Source organism: Plectropomus leopardus, chromosome 21 (assembly GCF_008729295.1).
Source record: "Plectropomus leopardus isolate mb chromosome 21, YSFRI_Pleo_2.0, whole genome shotgun sequence".
Classification (NCBI taxonomy): Eukaryota; Metazoa; Chordata; class Actinopteri; order Perciformes; family Serranidae; genus Plectropomus; species Plectropomus leopardus.
Genome location: NC_056483.1, coordinates 7,750,787 through 7,777,157, shown reverse-complemented (window position 1 = coordinate 7,777,157; position 26,371 = coordinate 7,750,787). Strand labels below are relative to the sequence as shown.

Below are 26,371 nucleotides of genomic sequence, written 5' to 3'. Positions count from 1 at the left end.
GCCCTTTGTTCTCTAATCCGTCCATGGTTGTGGGAGTCCTGGATTGTGCTGTGACCTCCGTAGGGCAGTTTGAGGCAGTGTTCTTAAATAGTGGAAGGATTAACTGTTTCTTTGTGTGTAAGCATGTAACAAGTCCTGTTAGTGTGGTTATAGCCAGCACTATTTTTGGCCACTTCTGCTGTTGGATGAAATGATGCCTTATTAGTTATGCCTGTCACAAAATCAACACTGAAAACAGAATTTCTAAAAATCTTCAACCAGGAAGGAAAAAAACTCGGTTTTCAGTGACTTAAAATGCAGTTTGTATGTGGATGAAAGGCTAAATTACAAAGCCAAAGCTACATTTAAATATTTTTTAGGATTTTCCAAGTGACTGTGTGTCTAAAATAAACCATTTTATACAGTTTATACACTAATGACTAACATCCCATGGATTGTATTACTTTATGGGCTGAAAGTCCAGGTATGGGAAATATAAGAACCCTCGCTGACAAGTATGACTAATGAAAATTGTGTATTTGAGTGCATTTTTCCATCACACATGATGACACAGTACGCCATTCGTTTACATCAGTCATAAATGATGGGTTGTAAAACTCCACAGGTGAAGATAAAGCTGTTCTGTGGACTTTGATCAGTGCAGCTTTTATGTTAACAGTGCTGTCACTGTTAGCTGTTCCTTCATCCTCCAATTGTGAAAATATGTGGTCCATACACCAAATAAAGAAATTGTTTTAACATTGCATCAACTAAAATGTGCGTCATACGGCACCTTTTCATCTAAATTTTGCTAAGCCTTAAGCCACTATTAGCAGTGGCTTGTCTTGACTCTATTTAGGGTAGCTATGGATTCCAAATCCAAAAAATGGAAATGTCTTTCAGGAAAAAGGAGAACTGAATAATGTGTGGGCAGATTTGTTTGCTTTCACTGCCAACGCTGCAAAGTTAAAGCACCAAATAATCATAAACAGCCTAGTGCAGAATAGCCACTTTGTGGTAAAACACATTAGTGAATACTCATTTAGAGCGATTAGTAATGTTGATATGCTCATTTTGTTACTACTGTTTTAAAGTCAATAGCAATCCTTTGTAAATCTAGCGATTGATTAAACCATGAGGCCTTGTATATAATTTATTGCTCACTTATACTTCTGAATATGTTTTATTGTGTAAAATTGTGGGTGTCGACCTTTAAAATTACCACAAATTCAATAGTCTTACTAGAAAAACAAGCCATACATAGTATTAACAAGACTCTATTCCTAAGGCTAAATTCCCAAACCAAGAATTTCTTTTGTATATTACAAAATGCTAAAAATGATATTCAGAGTATATAAATGTAAAAATGTGCAATTCCCTTTTGGTTTCAAAAGAATGGTGTACAAAGCTATTTTTGAGGGTTACACGATTGAATAATTTTATTTATTTATTTATTTATTTGGGGTAGCTCAAGTCAATAGAATAAGCATATATAAAACGTTTACTGATCCTTTTCAGTAACTACTTAATACTTAGACTGTTTATAGACTGATTTTGTTTATATTGTTTATAATTATTGTATATTATGTGTGATGACTTTATAAAAATACTACTGCTGCTATTACTACTATTTCTGTGACTTCATTATAAGGCTCAAATATGTTTTGTGGCTCCAGACAGATGTTTTTGGGGTTTTTTTGTGCCAAAAATGGCTCTTTTGGTAGGAAAGGTTGCCCCTGATATAGATCTATTCGCCTATTTGTCAGTGTCTCAATTTGTCCAATGACCAAATGCAAAATGAATGACATTCTTCACTAACATGGCTATAAACTCTCAGGGTCTATAGTCTTGTTTTTCTACAAGTGTCATTGTTAACACATAAACATAGACACAAATGTCACAGCAAATGCACGAATGCACACACATACTGAATGTGCACACAGGCGAGAATACACAAACACAACAACAGACAAAGTAGAAAGTTAATAAAAATAGGTGACTGAGTGATTTCTTGAATGTTTTTTGTGTATCAACCAGGTGGTGATTCGAGGGCAACTTCCAGCTGACAGCAAAGCCCCCGAGGTCCTGGCCATCGATGACCTATCTTTCAGTCCCGGCTGTGTGACTGTGACTGGTACTGCCAACATTAATAACATCTCACTACACACAGGAGACAAGTTCAGACCTTGACATTTTAAAATATCGCCACACATAAACAGACCACCATAAACCTGTTTTGAATACTGATAACAGGGGAAGACACTAATGGAGGGGATTCATAACAGAATAACTGAATCATCAAAATAGTGCTTACTAGACATTTTCCTGCACTGAACATGGAGCAGTCAGTGTCACAATGTATGGGTTTATTTATGTCTGCTATAGCGTGTTGCCTGCAGCTCAGTGATGAATATGATAAAGCTGAACATCTTGTCTGACAGCGTTTGATAAAGCACCGTCCTCTGGGCATTTTGGGCATAATTTCTACATGTTGCCTTGGTGATGTGCAGGTATTTGAGCTGCGAGTGCAAACTATACCATCTTTACAACTACTATTATTCATCCAATATAAGATGATGTCCCTGCTCTCTGCCTGTAAAACAACAGTTGAGCTTTATTGATTGTCTCATTTAGGCTGCGACCTGTGCCCTCATCATTTTTAGGTTTCTTTCTCTGGTGGAGACGGAGCTGCTCTAGAGGCAGAAATAATGTCACAGATTTAAGTTAGATGTTAATGGCCTGAGCCAAAGGCCCCGAGTTTTTCAAGGATCTTTGCTTAATCTCCTGTTTCAGATGTTATCAGCCATTAAATGGTTGTTATCACTACCATTATAATGCTTCAGGCAAGGGAAACTGCACCTGTGGGCCAGAAGGTGCATATCCAACGTTGTGAAGTGGCAGCTCTTTCATTAGGCTTGGACACCAAAACAACTTGGTTAAGTTTAGGGAAACATGGTTTGCCCTCTGATTTGTGATTTGTGATTTGATATCGAGCTTTATAAATATAATTGAATTTAATTAAAATAAGTACATTTGTTACATAACTTAAGTTATGTATGTGACATAAGTTATGTATATTATGTACTTAAGTATACATGTAACTTACAATAAGTTGTTAAATTTTTTCATACAGGACACAAACAGCGGTCTGGGTCTGGGTGAAAGTCCTGTGTTTGTTTGGCCCATCTGTCCTTTGTTGCCCTTTCTTTCTTTTTTTAAGGATTATTTTTGGGGGATTTTCCCTCTATTTGATAGGCATATTAGCATGGAAGGGTGAGAGAGAGGGGATGACGTGCAGCAAAGGGCTGATAGTGGAATTGAACCCCTGGCCGCTGCGGAAAGGACATTGCCTTCATACATGAGGCACCTGTTCTACCAGTTCAGCGACTTGGCACCCCAATTGCCTTTTACACGGTCTCTTGATTTCCTCCTTTGCTCCTATCATAATTGCTATGGCTAATAGAGGTCTGCACTTAAAAGCAATAAATATAAAAGCGAGGCTATACAGGTACTACCTCCAATCTATGCACCAGATGACTATTCAATATGCTGATAACATTTGAACCGGGTGACTAAATGCTGAGCTATAATTGCAAAGAAGGATTTTTACTGATTATGTACATTTTAAAAATCAGATAATAATTCCCACTTCCTCATTCATTAATAACCAGGGAAGGTCTGCAGGCAAGCTGTCTAACCTAGATGATTTATTTAGGATACATTACATATTTAGTGTTTGTAGCAAGAGTGCTACAGAAGGTTTTTCTCGCTTCTTATACAACCACGAGGCTGAAACTTCCAGCTCATCCCCCGGAGTCTGGTACATAAGGACACAATCTTGAGCCCAAACAACTAAAGTTCCTCTAAGAGTAACTTTTCCAAGACATATTTCTGTAATTAATACTTAAAAAGGCCATGGTCAGTACTTTTATGTTAATAATGGATCAAATGGCAGTGCGCATGTGAAGGGTGGCGCCATTGGTGACAAAAGCACAGAGTTTTATCACCCTGCTTTGCTGTCCCCCTCAGTTATGCAGCATTTTGTCTTCTTTGTTTTGTTTTTCTGTCCCACAGCTTTATGGACCACTCTCAATCTAAAATGTAGGGCTCAAACTACAGGGGTTTTGGGACAATTTTAACCAAATTTCCCCTCCCAACAATAGGAGAAATGTGGACGTTGACCTTGGTTGGTGCCGATGTTCGGCCTAGATTGTTTGGTAATGTGAGGAGCTTACAGATTCGGTGTACGCCTCCCAAGCTGCTCAGACTCATTGGAGCCATCCTGATAATTTCAATCCCATTTTTTTTTTTAAAAAGGATGATTTCACTTTATGTCAGTAGGAAGATGTAGACTGTGTTGCCAAGTAAACGTAAACAGTCAGCCCTTGAGATTCATGTAAACTAGCAATCTACTGTTGACTGATTGACTGACTGTCTGTTGACTAAAATCTCAACTCCAGTTCTCGCTGAAGAACAACATTAAGACAAACTGTGTTGACTGTGTCTCCCCAACCATTTCCTCATCCAGACTTACTCAGCACTCTGTGTTTGTTTTCTCTCATTGCATAGCATCCTTAACATTATAGCAAGTTGTTGCACCACGTCAGTCTCTGTTTTGCATACATCTGCTCCCCCATGAGATCACATGAAGAGGTGCCTCTGGCACAATAATCTTAATAATATCCTGTAGTGTGTGATACACCATTGTTTTCAAATCCTGTAGTGCGTGCATGTTTGAGATTGGAGAGAAAAACATTTGTAAAGTTTTTCTTTATATGCAACCGGATTTCAAAATGGGTTAGGATTTTTAAGCTCCTATAGTCTAAGCCCGGCTTAAATGACTATTTGAGTTCTAATAATGCTGTATGTCTGCTTGATGTGTAACTATGCAATAATTTGTTGCTTGTTCACCATGTCATGTTTGTCATTTTTGCGTTTACAGCTCATTAAGCTTCCCCTAAGTGGCTCAAAAGATCAATTACGGCAAGCTGAAGTTGATTCAAGTGTTTTAAAAAAAGAGCAAAGTGTGACGCAATTTAGAGTTTGTTTGGCAACACAAGTCTCCTTGGCACTTGATCCTGTAGTGCCCATGTGTTTTTTGCTCCCAACAGTGGATTTGTGAAGTGCTCTACACCTCAGACAGCATGGTTAAAGCTACATCTGTAACTCAAACTTTTTACAAACTTCTTTTTACAACCACAGCTCCAGTGCTGGAAAAATAACTAAAGGCAGTTGATTAAAATACCAATAAGACTTTACTACACAGGCAAAGGGTTATAATGTATGACACATCTGTATCGGCTGACAGTGAGGGAATACAAGGGTATCGATATGTAGCTCACATATAATATTGATAATTGCATGCCATTATGGTCACTTGCATAGGATTCTTTATGCCCCATGTTCTTTAATTAAATCTATTACATAGCCAATAAAGTTACTGAGTTATGGATTTACAGGATCAAATCAAGTGCCCAGTTATAAATTATAACATTATAAGTGTTGAATACTGGCCTGTAGTTAAATGGATGCAGAGTGAAAATAAGACAAAAATGTTGTAAATTATGCCCTTTGCACCTCGTGGTTATAAATCACACTCTTTGCTTGTGCAAGTTTTCTTGCATGTTTTGAACATGAGCTGGCCACTATACAATTTATTTTAAGGCTGTTATGTGCCTAATTGATATCCTCAGTCATTTTTGTTTGACCTGCTCTAAAGAATCTCTGCCCTTGTGTTCCTTAATCATTTTAATAAATATTTTATCTTGCTCAGAGTCAGCTAGGGAAACACAATTCATAGGTGTATTATCCCAAAAGACAACCCTGTCTCCTAAAAATGATGCTTAAATCGTGCCAAACATTTTAAATTAACAACATTTTGTCAATATGTGGTATGCATGAAAATGTAATCCAGGTACATTTTGATTCCTACATAACATATTTGCTGTTCAAAAATCAATTGTACATAACCTACAATATTCAAGATACAGGGTTGGTACAGAAGCATGAGACAAGTGTTACTTATTAAAGCTGTAATTACCAATATTTTCATATAAACAATTGATTCAATTATGTAATTAAATGAATGTGCACTGCCTACAAACAAATGGCAGATATACCAAGAAAGCAAGTGACAGCGTGGTCGTCAGAAGGAAATGTTCTCATTAAGCTTTTCTGCAAACCACGAAGAAGTTACATTTGCACGTTTTATCAGAAAAAATGTAACACTAAATGAAAATAGAGCTACAATTACATTTACATTTGCCAGGTGGCCAGAAACATGACCAAATATGAATCTTGAATCTCACCACTTGATGTGAAACACAGTGTTTGACAGTTTGTTAGCCGTAGGAACAAGCTAGCAAGGGGATGATATGTCAGTGTTGTGTTTACAGCTTGTTCCAGCTTGTCCCTCAAAGTGGCTGAGAAGATTTATTAAAACTAATCAGAAACACCTAAAAACCTGTGATATATTTCCCTTTGCATCTGTTAGACTGGGGCAACTTTTATTATGCCTCTCAGCCGGCAATAGCTGTGGTTGTTTTGTTTTTGGGTTGTCCATCTGTCTGTCTGTCCCGCTCCCATGAACGTGATATCTCAAGACCGCCCTGAGGGAATTCAAGTGCCCGCTTAGTCTAGACAATGATATGATTAGAATTTGGTATTCAAAGGTCACAGTGACCTTTCGTCAGTCTCATTCTCCTGACGCTATATCTCAAGAAGGCTTTGAGGAGGTTTCTGTGAATTTGACACAAACAAATGAATTAAGTAGAAATCTGGTGGTCGAAGGTCAAAAGTCAACTTTACTGTGACTTCATAAAACATATTTTTGGCCATAATTCAAGAATTTATACACTGAAATGTCACACAAATTTCTAATAGGAATTAAAGTTCTGAAATTTTATATCCAAGAGGTTAAAGGTCAACTGTGACATTATAATGTTATGCAAAACACTTTTTATGGACATTACTGCATAAGTCAGCGTTTGGTCAGAAATGGTGACACTAATCTTGGGTGTTCACCTTGAAACTGTGCTGATTGTATAGATCTTCTGTGCTGCTGGGGTAAGATGTGTGTGAAGTGTCCATGTTTTCAGAAATTCATGTTAACTGCAACCGCAGCTTGACTGATGCACGGTTATTCTTGGTCTTTCTATAAGTAAATACTTCGGTGACCTTATGTATGTGCCAGCATTGCTCAGCCCGACTTCAAAAAGTTAGTTTCTGCTGAACTCTAAAAGCAGAAATCATTTAAAGACTTATTTTCAAAAGCAAGCCAAAACCCATTTGAAAAATGGACAATTTTTCACTTATGTTTCCAATACTCCTTGTAAGCAGAATGAAATTGAGTTCATTTAGGAGATGGGGTCTCGGACGTACTATTGATCAAAGTATCTGAACTTCATTTATTACTTCACAGTTGAGTCTAATCTTCCATAACACAGCTAATGTACTTACTCTTCTCTGGATGCAGCTGAGCTCATCTGTATTAATCCACCATGATCTCCCATGAGTGCTCTTTAATTATAGAATCACTTGATAGGAGTTAGTGATAACGACTGTAGCTCTTTGTATCTGGTGGGCCTACCTCTGATCTGATAGCTCTCGGTATCAAAGTGCCTCCTGCAGCTGAACAATGTAACATTGATTGTATATTAATCTCTCTTTTTTGATTCCTGTCGCAGAGAGCAGCGTACCTCCTCCTCCTGTTTGCCCTCCCTCGTGGTTCGCCTGTGGCAGTGGGGAGTGCATCGAGGAGAGCAAAGTGTGTGACTTTACCCCACATTGTCCCGACGCAGAGGATGAAGCCAGCTGCCGTAAGAACCTTGTTGCCAAGTTACCCATTCAAATAATCGTATTTATTTGTTGGTTTGACTGAGAATGGTTATATATTTATCTGCCAATATGACGGCAATGGCTGACATTTAAAGACAATTTCCTGGTTTGGAGCATTTCCTTAGTATGAATCAGAATTGTATCCTCTTTGTGTTATTTTTATATTTGATTTGTCCTTGTAGGCTGATGAATAAGACCCCAACCCAAGGATTTATCCAGATTGTGAACACTATTTTTATCCCGTTGAAACCAGAGCAAATTGGCTATTGCTTTCAAATAGAATCACACTAAAGAATGAATTTTAAGGCTGAACTTTATTTCTCTCTGTATTTAGCATCAGAGTGTGACTTTGAGGCTGGTTCTTGTGGCTGGTACGAGCTTACCTTTGGCGATGGCTTTGACTGGGTCAGGGGCTCCTCTGTGGAGGTACCTCCAGACTACCACCCACCACCTCTGGACCACTCTACAAACAGCACTGAAGGTAGAGAAACACACCACATATGTTCAGCAGCAATGTCGTCATCTGCAATGCAGTCACTGAAATAAAAAAAAAGTGATGAGCCGATAAGATGACCTCGCTTTGTCCAGGGTGTGGAAAAAGCTGGCAAAAAATACAACTATCAAGAGATGAAATCAAGGTTTTGTGGAATGAAATAAAATCCCTTGTCTGTGTGTTTTTTGAGATAAGCACTTCACGGAGAACTGCCTTCTCAGCCATCTGAATAATAGAAAGGAAATCAACATATGCTGTACTCACTCTGAATATTAACACCTCATCATTCAGTGGAATACACAATACTGTTCTGGTCTCTCAGGTTTCTGGACCACAACATGTAACAGTATATTATGCCTCATTACATCTTTATAGCCTACTCTTTTCTCCACAACTAACCAAAAAACATTAACTTTTAGGGTGGATTTATGGATTCGACAAGGACTTTTGTTGTGAATTGACTTGCTAACATCATCCAGGTTTTTTTAGCAGCACCATCTGTTGTTTTGTTATGTACATTGTGTGAACATGCTGAGAAAAGATGCTCTGTTAGGTTCAGATTTGGAGACAGTGCAGGCAGTGAACTGAAGTCCCTGTTATGTTTCTGGGAAGCATCTTCATATGCTGCGAGCTTTGTGAAATGACACATATCCCGGCGGGAGCATCTGTTGGAAGGTTTAGAAAATATGACTGTGACCATCCAAAGACTAAACACAATGTGCAGGTATGTGGTGGTCTTCAAACTGTGTTTATTTGGCAGTTAGACACCTAATAGGAGCCAAGAAAACTTTCCAACTCTGTCAGACCACTACCTCAAGCTGTGCAGCATCGGCCAGAATGGATTCATATGTTCTTGCTGTTATAACCCCGCCATAGGCCAGTTGTCATATTTTCCTTTTTAAGGTGTTTTTAATGATGAATGCATTACAAATGCACTGCCCCACACAGCCAAAACACAGCAACTATAAATAACTCTGCTGTAGTCATTTATCAGGTATTTATTACCTCCAGCTCTGGTCGGCATCTATGGAAACACAATAACCGGGTAAACATGCTGATTTCCACTCCTTAACTGGTGAGATGCAATCATGCGCCGCCACTAATAACTATCCATCTCCACCTGAGTAGCGCTCAAACATTGCTCCAAATAAGTTCATATTGAGGTTGAAAGAGACACTAAATAGGTAAGACATAAATAAAGAAAAGTAACCATTGCAAAGTTTTCAAAGACTTCTCTCCATGCTGCTTTCCATTGTTTACCTGTTCTGCCGACTGTCCAAAACGTCCAACAGACACAGCGATAAAACAACCCACACACACATACTCGTCTGTTGCAGAGCCCTGCTCTACTGGCAATAGGAAAGGAGTTTATGGCCTATTTTTAGCAGGTTTATCCGTGTTGCAAAACCTGCATGCATGCGCTAATTTTTATGGAAAATGGGTATAAGTGTTTGGAAACTTATGATGCTAATTATTTTCTATTCTCGCTTGATGCACTATTTCAGTTTCCAAGTAGTCTGGTTCTCAGTTGTTATATTGTTATTGTTATATAATGTGCCAAACATTCTCAATAGGAGACATTGAACATGCAGGCAGGCCGGTCTAGTACCCACACCCTTTTACTATGAAGTTACACTGTTGTAACATGTACACAATGTGGCTTGTCATTGTCTTACTGAAATAAGCATGGACATCCCTGAAACAGACGTCATCTGGATGGCGACATATTTTGCTTCAAAACCTGTATGTACCTTTAGCATTTATAGTGCCTTCACAGATATGGCAGTAACCCATGCCATGGGCCCTTTGTGTCAGTCCATCTCAGATGAGCCCGGGCCCAGCGAAGTTGGCAGCGTTTCCGAATGTTGTTGGTATTTGGCTTTCACTTTGCATGTTAGTCTTAATTTGCATTTGTAGATGCAGCGACAAACTGTGTTTACCAACTATGATTGAGTTACTGAGCCCATGTAGTAATATCCATTATACAATGCAGTCTGAGGGGAAACCTGCTGGACTGTTGAAACACGCACTTTTTCTCAAAGTGACTATCCTTGCTTGTGAACAACTGAGCCTGTTGAGGATGCCTTAACCTCTTTGCCTGTGGAATGTTTTCAGGTGTTTTTTGGGCTTTCCAGAACTTTAAGGGGAGCTGTAAGAGATAGCTGCTAAAATGGAAAAATGGAGCATTTCAGAATACAGCTATATTCAGGCGGGCAGTATTAGAGCATCAAAGCATTTAAACATATCTTAATAGAAACCTAAAATAAAAGAATTAACCCGAGAATGACCAAAATATGGGATTCTCCTCTTATCCTCTTTATGTGTTTTTTGTTTATTAAGGGGTGCATCTTCATGTTGTGTGCAGGAGTGTAACCCATCATGGTTTGATGAGTTGTTTGAAAATAAATGGCTCTCTGTGTATCACTTCTGCACAAAGCAGTTACTTGCGCATTTACAGCACGGCTGTTACCAAACAAGCCTTGGCATTGTCCTATGACCTGTCTCATCAACACACTGTTGGCATGATGACGGTGATATTCTCACTAGACGTGTCGCAGCGAAAAATCCTACAGGGAGAGGTATTTCTGACAGGATGAAATTGACCCATCTGGCAACAACAACAATGAGCGAGGGCGTTTAGTCGAAAAGTAAATAAAGCTCTCGACTGTCTGCATCTGTAACACTTTTAGCTTTTTCAGAGGTGATTCACTGTCTGGCGGAACAAGTTGTTTGCAGCAGTGTGTGTGTGTGTGTGTGTGTGAGATAAACTAGAAGCAGAATATGGTTTGAATAGTAATTGTCGTCTCACTGACTGCAGGCCACTTCATGTTTATATTGAAGAACAGTAGCAGTCTTTATCCAAGGGCTGTTCTCCGAGGACCTTGGTTCAAACAATCTGCCTCCGGGTGTACCATGACCTTCTGGTGAGAGTCACACTGTTGCTTCCTTCTTTCCACTTGCTCAGCATGACTTATTATAACCAGAATCTGTAGATCTACCTGGAATTTATGTCTTTTCCATTGGCTGTCTCTCTTCCTCTGAGTTTTCTTGATCTTTTTCCCGCTCCTCCAACCATCATTTCACCTGTCTCAGCTCTGCTCTCTCAGCATCTCTTATTTCACAGTAAAACACAATGATAGGATACGCATCCGAATCTGTCATGTTCCGACAGCTTTATAGCCCGTAAAAGTTTATGTCAAATGACAGATTTTATTTTTCCAGTGGATGATTTGGAGGGATACTTTTGGCAGAGAAGGGCTAGAGGTTTATATTTTTTTTCTGCAGAGTAATCAAACGCCCTCGTGTATTTCATCCAGCAAGCATATGCATGATCACAAGAGGAATCTGTGATTTACAGGATCTGGTGTGAGGAAATAATTTTAAAAGTATAATACCGCAGAATACAAGCATTGCTGTGCTGGAGTATTGTTGTCAGTTAAATCTCAGCTTCTCTGCCTTATCCCCCTCAGGCATTATAACTCAGGTATATCTGTGGGTGCTGCAGACATGTACCTTCGAATCAATGGAGACCAAAACAACACTATCATATGGAGAACTCTGTACGACCAGGGAACCCGCTGGAACCAGGTCACCGTACAGCTGGGACGCATCAAGCAGCCCTTCCAGATCGCTCTGGCTAAGATCAGCCTCGGTGTTTTTGATGGGGTCTCTGCCTTGGATGATGTCACCTTCAAGAACTGTTCAATGCCCCCTGCAGTGGGAGAGTGCCCCGCGCACACACATTTCCACTGCGTGCATACCAAGGCATGTGTGGAGCACTTGCAGCTCTGTGACCTTGTGGATGACTGCGGGGATGGATCAGATGAGGAGGGATGTTGTGAGTGTCTCTTTCCGTTAAAAATATTCAGTGGTGGAAAAATGCTTCTTTGTTTAAGACAAACTCCAAAAATTTCACACATCAGAGTCTCCTCTCAGGCGAAAAGCTTTTTGTGGCTTCCAACAAAATACTGGCATAACACACTTGAACCTTAGACTAAAATGTTGGTGGAGCTGCATTGTGGGTAGGCAAAATAAAAAAAAAAAGAGTGCAAGGCTAAATTAGTGCCCAGAAAAAGAGTACTGCAATGTAAAAAATCCATTATTCACTAAGTTGACAAGTATTTTTGGTTGAATGTATTTAAAGTATCAAAAGTAACTGTGCTTTTTCAAAAATGTCCCCTGTCATTTTTTTTACTCCTATATATTCATTATTGGGTAATTTACTGATGCATTGTTGTGCAAGTAGCAGTTTGTTGTTGTATTTGGTGAAGGTGAAGCCATTTTATATACTTTTAGGTGAAATCTATAGCACTCCATCATTCAATATTTTGACTTTTGACTGTAGTTGTTGAATAAATGTAATGGAGTAAAAAGTGTATTTCCCTTGGAAATGTAGTGGAAAAGAAGTATAAAGTGACTGAAAATGTAAATATTCAAGTAAAGTACAATTAACTTTAAGTGTTGCTTTCTGGTTTCGATGTCTTGTCACGTCTCACAGCTCCAGAGCTGCAGTGTAACTTCGAGCACGGGCTGTGCAACTGGAAACAAGAAAAGAGTGGAGGAGATGTGTTTGACTGGATCCGCACTCGAGGCCCCACTCCGTCCTTCAACACGGGGCCCTGGAAGGACCACACACTGGGCACCAGCTACGGTTACTACCTCTACATCGAGTCCTCTGTCCCCCAGGAGTTCAAGGACACAGCTGTGCTGCTGAGCAGAGTCTTCCAACCCACCCACAACCGCGGCAAGGAACCGTCCAGGTCCCGCCACCGCTGCGTTTTCCGCTTTCATTACCACATGTTCGGCTCACACGTGTTCTGCCTGGCGGTATACATCAGGACCGCCACTACCGGCCGTGGGCAGATGCTGTGGGTGCGATATGGAGACCAAGGAAACCTGTGGCACAGGAAGACTCTCTACCTCACCAGCGCTCGACCTTTCCAGGTAATTAACACTCATTTTTGACTTGAAACGATGTGAACAAGCGAACATCAGATTATTTCACTTGTTCCCAATGAAGATGTCCCAGCCTGCTCTGTACGATCAGGCTATTCCCCGTGTCGCTTGCTTGGGAAAATATTCACTTCGGCTCCGTTTTTGCGAAGGTTTTCAGAGAAACAGCAAGTTTGTAGTATAACTTAACTTTTCTTGGAGGTTCACAAACAAAAACAGAGCCGACGTGAGCAATTTTTCAAGAAAGCGACATGTCTTGGCCTGCTCTCTGATGGAGTATTTTAGGACATCGTCATTGGGAACAACTGAAACAATCTGACGTTCGCGTATTTGCATCACATAGTCTTACAGATCAGTGTAATGTCCCAGTAATTGATCCAAAATGGGAATTCATTTTTGTGTGTGTGTGTGTGTGTGTGTGTGTGTGTGTGTGTGTGTGTGTGTGTGTGTGAGATTAGGCCTCATTTAGTGTGTACAGGATCAAGTGTTAGTTTGCAAAGAGCAGATCGATCATTAATATATTTCTGATGGTTTAAGCAGTAATTGAAAAATTAGGGGTCAACCGCTATTGATTTTTAAGGCCCGATATTACTACCGATTATTAGTAGTTAATGAGGCCGATATTTGGAACCAATATACATTTACAATAAAATTTAAAATCTTTTTGTCAATTTTCAGAATTTGGAATATAACAAACTCCATTTTAATAAAAAAAAAAAGAATAAATAAAAGGTCTGAAGCTGCTCCATAGACAATAAATGTGAGCCTTATTTTGTGAACCTCCAGGATATTTGTTGTCCTTTTTATACCCAAATGGGCTTAACTCTATTGTAGTGTTCTCAGTTCTGAAACAAAAAATATAGCCACAAACTCGGATTATTCCCCTGTGTGCTTTGTGTCAATAAACATCACAAATGATAGCATTTCCAGTTTTTGGATTTGGGAGCGAGTTGTTCATTTTTACTCATATTTATGGACTATCTGAGACCAAAGGAATAACATTTGAAAATGGGTGTAGGTCCCCTCTAATGGTCTATCTGGCCAAAGTGGATCTAGTTTTCACTATATAACTGTTGGGTAGTTTACTTTAATGCCACTAGTAGTCACATCACATCCTGCTCTGACTCATTTGCAGTCTGTCCTCATGTGCAATCAAGGACAGACGTGCAGACATGAGCCACAGGTAAACACGGCTCCTCAGCAGGCAACAATGAAACGCTAGTGAAGCAAAGAGTCTGTGTTTAAGAGTGCACTACGGCGTTGCATGATGAAGATCTATTTAACAGCTTCACTGCTTGCCATCGATCCCTGAAGATGGATGTTCTGTTGTCATTACTCATGAGTGAGTATAACTTGAGAGGCAGTTAAAGACTTTTCTTCCATTATGGCATTGAAAACAGGAGCTCTGTATGTCAAGTTAATTGACTGCAGAAAGGGTAAAAGTGAAAAAAAGAAGAGACACTGATGGATTGAATTTTGACTCAGGCTGATCCATTTGCTCCCACAGCGGGCAGATTGCCACAAAATGAAGTATTCTGATCTGCCAACAGAGTCAATAGTGCCAACTCACACCTGAACCACAACTAATGCACATATGAAGGCAGCACTGTCTCAGCTCAGAACATCTATAAGACATTTAGGAAATGCATTCAAAAAGCAACAAGAGCTTAACAGCTGTTTGCCAAGGTGGAAATGACTGATTATTGGAAAAACATTTCAGCACATGTTTGCAAAACACTGCTGCTTAAATCATGGTGATGTGACATTCTGCTTCAAAACCCAGGGTAAATACTCACACTGTGCCTCCTCCAGATAGTGCTCCAAATAAACATTTAACAGGCTTTCTTTGTTTATTAGATGTACTTTATTCTCTGCTTTTATTTTTGAGGTCCAGTCTGTTTTCTGTGAAAGTCAACATGAGCCTCTCTTCATTCAATATTTCCAAATTATGTTCTACTTCTTGGCAGTGACACAAGGTCAACAGACCCGGTGGCTGCTGACACAACTCAACTGAAGCAATAATCTTTGAGCTAATGATTTGTTGTATCTGAAAGCTGCTGACAAAACTTGACAAAACAAAATCAGTGTATGTAGAAACGGTTATTGGCAAGCGGGCAAGGAAATACACTTAAACAACATTAAAGCAATAGCACATGAAGGTCCCTTTAAAATATTGGGACCATTTTTGTGATTTGGTTTTGTACGGAAATGGAAAAAGAGGGGTTGTGTCAATGTAAAACAATTTCAAGCATCGACTTGACACATCTCTCTGTCGTTTGTTGCCTCTTTGTGGTTATAATGCATCTCTTTATAGTCATTTTAAGTCTCTGTGGTCAATTTTTTGCCTCTTTGTTGCTGTCTTGCCCCTTTAAGTTGTCATTGTGAGTCTCTTATTAGCGTCTCTTTGCAGCTGTTTCACGTCTCTTTTTAGTTGGTATGTGTCTTTTTGGACTTTTTGTGTCTCTTTGTAGTTCTGCGTTTCTTTGTGGTCATTTGAGTCTCTGTAAGTCTATGCCGTTGTATTTATTCTTTTTGATTTATCACATTGTGCCTCTTGTGGTCTTTTGTGTCTCTGTGTAGTTATTTTATGTTTCTTTTTTGGGCCCCTGGTCCTGTGCCCAGTAGGCCTGTTCAGTAATCCATCCATGTCCATACGTGTGCAATAACTAATAATTTTAATTATTTACGACTGCATACATTCAGGTGTTCAGGCATTATTATACATGCTTGGTAACTGGGTGACTTACTGGAAATGGATTAACAAATAGCCGGTGCAACCCAAACTTAAATTGTTACTCTAAAGTAATGTTGTGTTGTTTGTTTTCATTTTCTGTTTTGTCAGATTTTGATAGAAGGTACAGTAGGAGATGATTTTAATGGAGACATTGCCATTGATGACCTTTCCTTCCTGAACTGCGACCCATATGAAGGTAAATGATTATGCCAGAACTCAAAATATGACCTTTCTAGGACAAATATCTTTGTTCTCCTAATTCCCTTATTTTCAGTTTCTCCTTTTAATTTTTTTTTTTTTTTTTTTGCCATGATTTGTTTCAGGAGAGCTCCCCACAGTGAATAGCACAACCCCCACAGTGACCACTCCAGCTCCCACAGTTCAGCCACACAGCTGCCCTGTTGGAGAGTTTGTGTGTGCTGCACACGGGGAGTGTGTTGCCAACAGCAAAGTGTGTGACTTCAGATTGGATTGCTCTGATGGCTCAGATGAATTAAACTGTGGTAAGAATCTCTGCAGAGGAGTGGCTGTATCTTGTGCTTCCTGCCCGTCCCTTCTTTACTTAAGTTACCTTTCTCTTTCTCCAGTGAAGGAACGGTGTGATTTCGAAGGCGGGGACAGTTGTGGCTGGAAAACTGTCGACTCCTCTTTGGTCCCGATCCACGCATTTCGCTGGTCACCTGACCAGGGGGAGAGCATTCATGATGGAGAGCAGTACCACCGTCCCATTAATGATCACACCCTGTGAGTACCTGCGACCACAAACAATGAGTCAGTTAATCAGTTAGTTAAAAGTCCCTTCTTCATGCTGCCTTTTCATTTCTATACAGAACCAAATAATGGCAAGGTGTGATCTTTATACAGCATGGTGGCATTCAAGCAAAAAAGGCGTAACGGGCTTGACATGTAACATAATAGCGTCCGCCTTTAGTGTGACATATAACATATGTATAGGCCGAGGGTTACAAACAATAGCAATCGTATAACATGGCAATTGCGATTAAATACCTTCTCTGTTATATGGTGGTTATTATGAAGTATTACCCAACTAAGAGAAGTCAAGGGAGCTTTATTGTCAACCCACTCATGCACAAGTACATAATAATTTCAAGAAAAAGTAGAAATTCATATTAATTAGTGACTTTCCTTGCCTTTAGCAATCTTTTCTCTTTTATATACATTTTTCACTTTTTACTTTAATCTAAATGTACTGTGAGCTGAGTGAGTTAGCCCATCTATAGTGGATAGACAGTGACCTGATCGTCCTTATCTACGTTTTATTGAGGGCCAGTGAGAGCAGAAAATGGCACTTTGACCACTGCATTTCAGTAATTTCTTCCCTCAGCCAGAATTTCAGTCACTATCTCCCTTCACAACCTCTCTGTCTGCCTGAATGTCTCCACCCTTGACTGGCTCTCGATCGATAAGACTTGAGTTAAAGGGAGAGGGGAAGCTGTGTCACATTTAAGTGGAGCCGCACCTCTTATGGGATTTTAAAAAAAGCGGACTAGAAAGTGTCGAAGCAGATGCATACATATATTGGCACTGCACTGAGAGTGTGAGGATTCAAATGAGGTCTGTGAAGGCAATCACAGCACGCCTCGTCTCACTGTAGTTGGTGGACAGTGTTGTGATCAGCATTTTATAGCTTGCAGTCTTATGAGCTCAATAATGAAAATTAAACTGTTGTCATTGGGACCGTAACTACTGTAATGATTATTTTCATTGTTGATTAATCTGTTTAAACTCAATAAATCTGTTTTCCCGGTTGGCTAATTTGTCTAAAAACAATTGTCAAACAACAAATTGCCCTCTTTTCAAAATGCAATTTCTTTTAGGTTGGTCAGACCAAAACACAGCATATGATGACCTATAAATAAGATTCAGAACTATCTAACTATCAGCTATCTTTCTTCACGATTACCTCCTGCCCTGTAAAGCCCTAACTGGCTTCTTTATATCACTTGTTTTTGTCTCTCCCATATCATCCCATGGCTAATGGTCAGAGCAGCTAAATTACCTAAGCTGTCAAAACTTTCTTTAATGTCCCTCCACTCAAAAATATGTTTGCTTGTTGAATGTTTGACCTTCACTGTGTCGAATGATGTATGAGCAGAGTTTGACACTAGAGGGCTGTTTTCATATTTATCTGCTGAAGGGGAAACATTTGTCTGTGCTCACCTTAAAAGACTTACACAAGTGTGATCTGGAAACTTGAAACTGCCAGTGCACATGTCTTACAGTTAAGTACAAGACATCTAAAGTCCAGCGTCTTTCTTAATTTAAAATAATTAGCATATTCACAGAGTTTAGATTTTTCAATTAGGGAGAAGGAGTTTCTGTGATTTCAAGAATATTTAGAGGTTTTGGCAGAAAAAATCCCATATCAGATACAAATTAATATTCAATACAATATTTTTTTACGTCTTTACATTTGGAGAAGAGCTTTAAATTCATACGAAGCCAGTGGAAGTAAAATAGGAGAACGAACCAAACAAGTGCCAGTTTTTAGTGACTTGCATACTACAAAAATAGAACAAGGTTTGTTTAATGTCCCAAAAAAGACAAAGAGTGTGCATACCGTAGAGGAAAAAGTTCAAAACTTCAAAATTTTACATCACCATTGAGAGAGAAGAAAAAGGTCGCACAGCATCAAAACAGTCCAGAGGCGTCTCTCAGAATAAAGGTGTTTTCTTGAAGGTCACGTGTACATAAAATCTGTAAAATACTGCATTTCATAAAGGCTTATGTTTTGAACAAAATGACTCATTGGCTACAGTAACCTTCACACCAGTATTCCCCTGTTATATGTCTTCTTAATGCAACAATATTTGAAATTTGATGTGGGCTGTATAAACAGCTTATCCTGTTTGAATATTCAGAATTAGACTGCTATCCGAATTTTGCATTTTCTGATTAACACATGTTGGATTTGCTGGTATGATGTAGGTTTTTAGGAGCATTATTTAGGCATGTATACAGCTAATATGGACTAGTCTCAACTGGGGTTTTTACTGCAGTTTGTGACACATGGCCTTTCATCTATTTACGATTGTCTTTGTATGATTCGTTTTACACAAACCAACTCGCCAGCAGTTTGCAAGGCTGGGATGGAGATGTATGGAAAAGAAAATCCCTCATTTTTGGCTGGAAGGAGTAACACACCTGCTTTTAAACTTTATGAAAGACTTAGATATCAACAGGTTTTTGGATACGCACAAATATTGCAGCTTTGACAAAGCTGACGCTAATCGGAGTATGCATGGCAAAGGGAATATTGATTGAATATACATGTTCATTAGAAATGTAAACAGCTTAGCAGGAATATTGTCTGTTTCGGAATAAGGGTCGGAAACCTTTAATGGGAGACTAATGGGAGAATGTGTATGAGCTACAGTGAAAAACTTAAACTTTATGGAGAGAGCTTTGTTGGAAAAACCTCATTAGGGTTTCCATTACTTGAGTTCAAAAGAGTCATTATAACAAATCTTCCAACTGCAGAAGACAACGTGTGGGCTCTCCATGATAAATTGTTATTATATATTCTGGTCTTGCCCATTATTAATTCCTTTCTGGCAGGAGGTTCTTCAAGTTCTGCAAAAAATACTCCAGGTGGACATTTCATTTAAGCTATGGATCCTGTGTTTGGGCACGCTGCCATGAGCAAATGATACCTCTCATGTTAGAGATCTATTTCGGAGCAGAAAATAACAGGATATGGCAGGACAAAAAACACTTGAGGAGAATATACACAAAAACTGGAATACAAGGAGCGGCCGTCAACGAGTAACTGCCCCTGTAGGTGACTCAAAGATGCAGCAATGAGTGGACTAATGACTGGGGTAGGTATACTGGATCTCATGAGCTTGATGCGAGGCATGTCTGGATAATCAGAGGTAATCAGGAGTCAGGAGAGAGCAGAGGAGCACCATGCCAACACACACACGCACACACACACACACACACACACAAGGCTGTGTGTCACGGCATGATTCTGCCTCCTCTCTCCCCTTCCTGCTCTCTCTGTCTTTGCCTCTGATTACAGGAGTGGGATCAGGTGTGCAGGTGTCAGGCTGCAGCTGCAATCCTTCTTTAATCCTCTCTGCCTCAAGTACTTCAAGTCCAGCACGCTGCCCGATCGTAGACTCTGCTTCAGTCAGTCTCGTTTCAGCCTCGGTCTCCTGCCTCTGTTTCCCACTCCTGCTCTGCATGAACTCACTGTGGGTCGTCTCAGCTCTCCCCTGAACCCCTCTGCCAGGTCACCCAGCCTTGCCCAGCTCAGCCCCCCCTGCTCCATTCCCTGCCCCAGACACTGGCTGCCCAAATTAAATTAGATCAGTCTCTCAATAAATTACCCTTTGTTCTAGTTCAAAACCTCTGAGTCTGCACATGGGTTTTCAAAACTTGCTCTTTACACCATGACTGTGACATTTCTATTTTTATATCTCCTCATTAGCTACTTTTTGGTCCTTATTTGCTTTTTAAACAAAATCTATTATCTATTAATCTTATTACCTCCTACTATAACTATGTGTCACAGAAGGCTTGGATAGATTTGACTATAAAGCAGAACTTTGATATTTGTTCAACTAGGGCCCCATTTTCCATGTTTTTTGTGTGTCTTAAGTGGCCAATGAAAACAACAAATTCTGAAGTTGGTTTATCTGCAGCGGTGAAACAGGGTACAATATGACTCCTATAGTCAATTGCGCACCATCAATTTGCATCAAGTAAAGAGCCTGTTTTCGCCACTGATTGGTATTGCAAATGTTTGACAACATCACGTAAAAGACCCTACAGAATATGAAATGCCTGTTTGTTATTATGTGTAACCAAGACTTGATCAAGGAGAAGTCTCATTCTGAAACCAGCTTTTCCAAATTGTCAAAATCAGCTCAATATTCAGCCCTCTGATTGAAGATTTTTTTAGATAACACTAAGATACATTTTGTGTACTCCATCACAACAGTGTCTTCCCAGCACTGCTCTCTCCAACTCTCAATAGTGTTTCCACCGTTATTTTTCCGCATCAAGTCAACTCTTGCTACATTTTGGAACAAGACGTCTCTTGAAGTTAGACTTGGTCACACTAACAAACGGACCAGTGAAATGTGAAGCTAAACATTGCGTTTCTTTGTTGGGTAATTTCCGTAATGTTGTCAAATACAAAAAATCTAGGCCAGTCAGTGGTAAAAACAAGCACTTTGCCCTTAGGAATTACTTTGCAGCTTGTTTTGCTGCTGCGGCTCCCCCAATAATAGACCAATTTTAAAAAACTGTTGTCTCCATTAGTCACTTAGACAATAAAACATGGGAAACAGAGTCCAGGTGGAAAATGATTTCCTTTAATCTCGATGAGAGTGACTGCATTGTTTGTATAGATCTTAGTATAACTCAATAAAAAGAGATTAAAAATATATATATTATAGAATTTCACTGAGGTGTAAAACAAAACCCATTGATGACACAAACTTCTCAGTTCATGCTAAGATTCACTGCTGGACTCACAACTTGGGGACATAATTCAGATGTTTTTCTGTCCTTCCTGTCTTTCCTCTGATAGTGGAAGTCCAGAGGGTTGGTACATGTGTGCAGACAGTTCAAACGGAGGCTACGGTCAGACCACTGTCCTCCAGACACCTGTCATCTCCTCCACTGGGCCACAGTGCACCCTGATCTTCTGGTACCACATGAGTGGATTCACAGTGGGATCACTGCAAGTAAGAGGAGTAAAAATGCTGTATTCGACAGGGAGAATAAAACATCATGTCATATCATAAGATATATCATATAATATATAATATATCATATTATATGTCATATCATATAATATATCATTTCCGTCTATATTTGCAGGTGCTGTTAAAGTATGGAAACGCCACACATGAGGTTTGGTCTCAGACTGGTAACCAAGGCAACAAATGGCGACGAGGAGAAGTGTTTTTGGGGTTGTCAACCAACATCCAGGTCTGTAAAATACTTTGTTATTTAAGATACTTTAAAATGTGTTAAATATCCATATCCAAAGCAGTTAAATAGTTTATATTTTTGTACTCAGTAATGCCACATCAAATGTTTTTTGGTCCTCCATTGGGTGATGTTAGTTCTAAACAAAGACTTTCACTTATGTTTCTTGAGTTAATATCCTTTTTTTTCAATACGGAGAAGCAAAAAAAATAAAGACTATTTTCAGTGACTTCCAAGATTATCAGGAAAACGAAGTAGTTTTAGTATAGTAGTAAAAGTATTGCTCATATTGGCAGTGTTATCACCAGAAATATATCTATTGAATTAATTTATCTGATCTTCACAGACAATAATTGACATCAACACAGACTGTACAGATACAATGATACAAATATTGGAGGAAGGGACGATAATCTTCCTCCCAAATCCTATTATCTATCTTGTGTGCACTGCCACGTCTCTTTCTCCTTACTGAATATTCATCTTTAAATAAGTCCACAATATACATTATCCAGTGTGATCCTATTAAAGATCTTAAGAACTGAAAAGTTGTAGATATAGATGATTTGCTTAACTATCAAGGAAGCAACGGCTGCCTTTTAAATTTAAAAAGGAAAAAGAAAGAAAAAAAATATTGCATAATTAATCAAAGTTTCAAAACTAAGATATAATGCAAAATTGCTACAACTGTACAATTGACAAAGAAGTTTCTGATTACAAGTTAAAATGCATTACGATAAAATCCCAAAAATGTCATAAATATTTGCTAATTAGAGTCCTTTTCAGATGATTTAGGAAAAAAGATTATGTAGATTTGGATTTAGTGGGTTGCACCACAGTGATGGTCCTCTGTGTTTTGGTTAATATTGATTAAGGGAAGTCTGACATACCAAAGATAAAAGCCCTTTGAGTATCTTTGGAAAATGAGGGACAAAATTCTGGAAAGCACTCAGGAAGTCATGAGTCGGGTGTACATAAATATACATGAATACACAAGTCTGGTATGTATTCATATTACAAGTTAAATTTGTATTTTTGAAGAGAGGAGCTGATGAGCCACAACTTTTAGCAAAGCTAATCACTCAAAAATTTCTTGATGAGTGGGACATGTGCTGGCCTGGCAGTATTACAGTACATAATAAAGTGATAAATTAAGCTGCAATAAAAGGTTGCAATTCTGTAAGATTAAGTTCGGGATACTTATGATACAATAGGTTTACAGAGTCGAGCCCTCTTAACATGATGTATATTTTAGTGTCATCATCACTTTAACAGTAATGGGCCTGTGATTGAGAATATTGACATTCACTTTGAAGGACAGCCTCATAGGTGATCAGTGTAATGGGCCTGGTTTCAGTTGCGGCAGGCTAAATTGGACATGCAGACTTGATGATCAATGAATTGATTGAGTCTAATTCAGGCTAATGACTCTTAACTTGTGAATGTGACAGTAATCAAAACTGCAATCCCTTTATGGTGTCTGCCTGCTCAGGTTATTCCAGGTCAGTGTGACCACACCGACAGAGGTCCTGTGTCATTGCACGGTAGTGGCCATCTCTTTGACCAAATACAACGGCCTTTGCACATTGTCACTGCTGCACATTAACCTTTGTCAGAGCAGACAGAGTAAGATCTGCGCTGACTGTACAATCTGCAGCCAAATGGCCTTTTCACACCGAGAAGCAATTAGACTCTTTTCCAAGTGCCCTTTTCCTCTTTTCTCTGAGACCTTCATCAGCTGACTGCAGAATAACATCAACCTGTTAGAAGAGCAGCTATCACCTCCTTTGTTTTAATGCCTTGTCTGATGATCTTAAAGGGACAATTTACTCCAAAATCCAATGTACATTTGTTTCAGTGTTAGTTGCTGAGTTTTTCAAACTTTGGTGCTTTGAGCACCACAAGCTGAGTGCTATCTAGTTCCATTATATTGGTGAAAAGGCAGACATCTCTACGGACAATATCTCCATCACTCGGCAACTCACACTAAAACAATATTTACTAATAAATAGCACTACAGATAGGAGAAAAAAAACTGTTTTTGAGAACTGTCCCTTAAACTATAAACCCTGGTGCCTAAAAATGTGATTATGTGCATATGCGATGGACAGGACTGAGGAATAATCCTAGGTTTGTTGTACTTTGTCAGGTGGTGTTCAGGGCAAAGCGCGGGATCAGCTACATGGGCGATTTGGTGATAGATGACGTCAGCTTCCTAGACTGCGCACCTCCACTTCCTTTAGACCAGCCGTGTACACCTGAGCAGTACGCCTGCGCTAACGGCCACTGCATCCCTCAGGACAACCTGTGTGACTTCATCAACCACTGCGGGGACAACTCTGACGAGGACCCCTACATCTGCAGTGAGGCCTCCTCTCATGTCTGACTGATGACACCAGGCCAAAGATTAATTCTCATGTAACTGGATTGATTTCTTCCTTTATTTCTGTCTTTCAGAGGGCTTCAGCGGGCGCTGCAGTTTCGAGTTTGACCTCTGTTCCTGGCGTCAGTGCCGACAGGATGACTTTGATTGGCTGATAAAAGCGGGCAGCACTCCTACAGTTGGCACTGGGCCATCAAATGACCACACCCTGAGAGACCCCTCAGGGCACTACCTCTACCTGGAGACCTCCTTCCCTCAGGCAGCCGGGGACGCCGCCTGCATATCAGGACCCGTCCTGAGCCACAGGAGCTCACAGTGCAAGGTGAGATTGAGGTCAAAGTGCAGAAGGCTGCAGTCAGGGAGCAGTGATTGGCTACACTAAATATTAAAGAATATTTCTGTCTCATTCTTCAAACAGCAGTATGATGCCTTTAACTTATATTTAACCACTTGACGAGCAAGATCAATATATTATGATTTATTTATGCATTGATGCTCCCTTGAGAATTAAAGTTCTACACAGAATATATGGCTGAAAATAAACACATACTGGTTACAGCAGTAAAAGTGAAATGGAAAGACTCATAAAAATCAGAATGGATGAAATAAGTTAAAGACACACTTAAAAAGTGTAATAAAATAATAGAAATCCTGTGGCTTCCCTGCCATGAATGCTAAATTTCTGTGAATCTAATCTAAAAGCTTCCTGCAGTTTGTTACGTTTAGAGGGATGAAAAAGTACAATTCCATTCGTCCTTGGTTGAATATTTTTACTGCATGCTGAAGGTACTGCATGCAAGTTTAATTTATGTTATATTATCTATTCATATATGTGGATATGTCTTGCTCAAATGACAAATGAGGCAGCAGGAAGACTGTTATGATCCGCTGCAAACCTTATAGATGCAATTTTTTTTTTCAGTCGGAAAATAAAACGTAAAGTTGACCAACTGAAAAAAAGCAGTTCTAAAGCTTACTAAAAGGCTTCCCTTTCTGACAGGGAGCTGAGGTAGTGACATTAATCTCTTCAAAGCCCAAAAGACTTCACTGACAAAAACAGTAATTTTACTTCACAGAACACAGAGTTGCTGGTCCACCGCCGCCTCAAAAGCTTCTTTGCATGTAACATCATACCGCTGGGCGCTGTCCAGATGGAGAGAGAGCGCTAGAGGAGAAGATTACCAACCAAATGCCTGTAATTTGTGCTGTTTACGCTGTTCCAATTGATCAGATTGGGAAAAAACAAGACCCACTTTAGCACTTTAAGTCCCAAAAACAGGAAGACATTATGGATAGTAGTTTAAAAAAAAAAATCATCAGGTGTGATTCAAAAATCGCCAACTTCAGGCTGGAGGAGCAGAGTCAACTAATGACAAACATTAACATTGAAACGTGTCAAACATGCCTGGAGTTGGATGAAACTACAATGTGATGTGACAGCTTCTCTGAGTTTTTAACCACGATCCAAATATCTGGGAGCGGATCTAGTAGGTAGAGAAAAGTAGCTAAAGCAACGTGTTCAGAGTTGAAAATATATTTTAAAAAAAGACAATAATAAAATGCAAAATATGAAAGAAAATATAAAAGACAGTGATACGCAGACATTTACTCACCCAAAACTATCCACTATAAATACTTTTGGAAGTAATGTGATGTCCGATGCAGTCCATTGCTTAGCCTCCAGCTCGGGGGTTAGAGAGATATAGCTAATTTGCAGGATCGATCCAACACAATTCTTAAGGAAGGCTTTGGCTCAGTCAAAATGCACATTAGGCGGGTTCAGGAGTTTATATGTTGCAGTGTCATCATGCAGAAACGTACGTCAGGTCATGGGGGAATTGTTTTACAAGAAAGAAAATAGCATTTTGATGCTAACACATACGAACTTAGACCAAAATTTAAATGTTTAGATTTTAATACAAAATGGACATTATTGGAAAGCTACAGAATGACACGAAAACCTTAAAAACATAAAAAATGGACCCAATCTTTGATATGTTGTATCTTGTTTGTTTCATCCAGACAA

At 39.4% G+C, this 26,371-nt stretch overlaps 1 protein-coding gene across 1 annotated transcript in view; it reads left to right on the top strand.

The window, feature by feature from the left end:
- Positions 1-26,371, top strand: part of malrd1 (MAM and LDL receptor class A domain containing 1) — a 68,530-nt gene that overhangs the window by 5,144 nt on the left and 37,015 nt on the right. Inside the window, exons 5-17 of the mRNA XM_042510908.1 lie at positions 2,017-2,113; positions 7,665-7,796; positions 8,150-8,296; positions 11,127-11,232; positions 11,779-12,146; positions 12,807-13,252; positions 16,104-16,191; positions 16,319-16,498; positions 16,583-16,739; positions 21,559-21,715; positions 21,852-21,962; positions 24,112-24,325; positions 24,420-24,667. Of these exons, the coding sequence (XP_042366842.1) occupies positions 2,017-2,113; positions 7,665-7,796; positions 8,150-8,296; positions 11,127-11,232; positions 11,779-12,146; positions 12,807-13,252; positions 16,104-16,191; positions 16,319-16,498; positions 16,583-16,739; positions 21,559-21,715; positions 21,852-21,962; positions 24,112-24,325; positions 24,420-24,667 (2,451 nt within the window). The remainder of the gene's footprint in view (positions 1-2,016; positions 2,114-7,664; positions 7,797-8,149; positions 8,297-11,126; positions 11,233-11,778; positions 12,147-12,806; positions 13,253-16,103; positions 16,192-16,318; positions 16,499-16,582; positions 16,740-21,558; positions 21,716-21,851; positions 21,963-24,111; positions 24,326-24,419; positions 24,668-26,371) is intronic.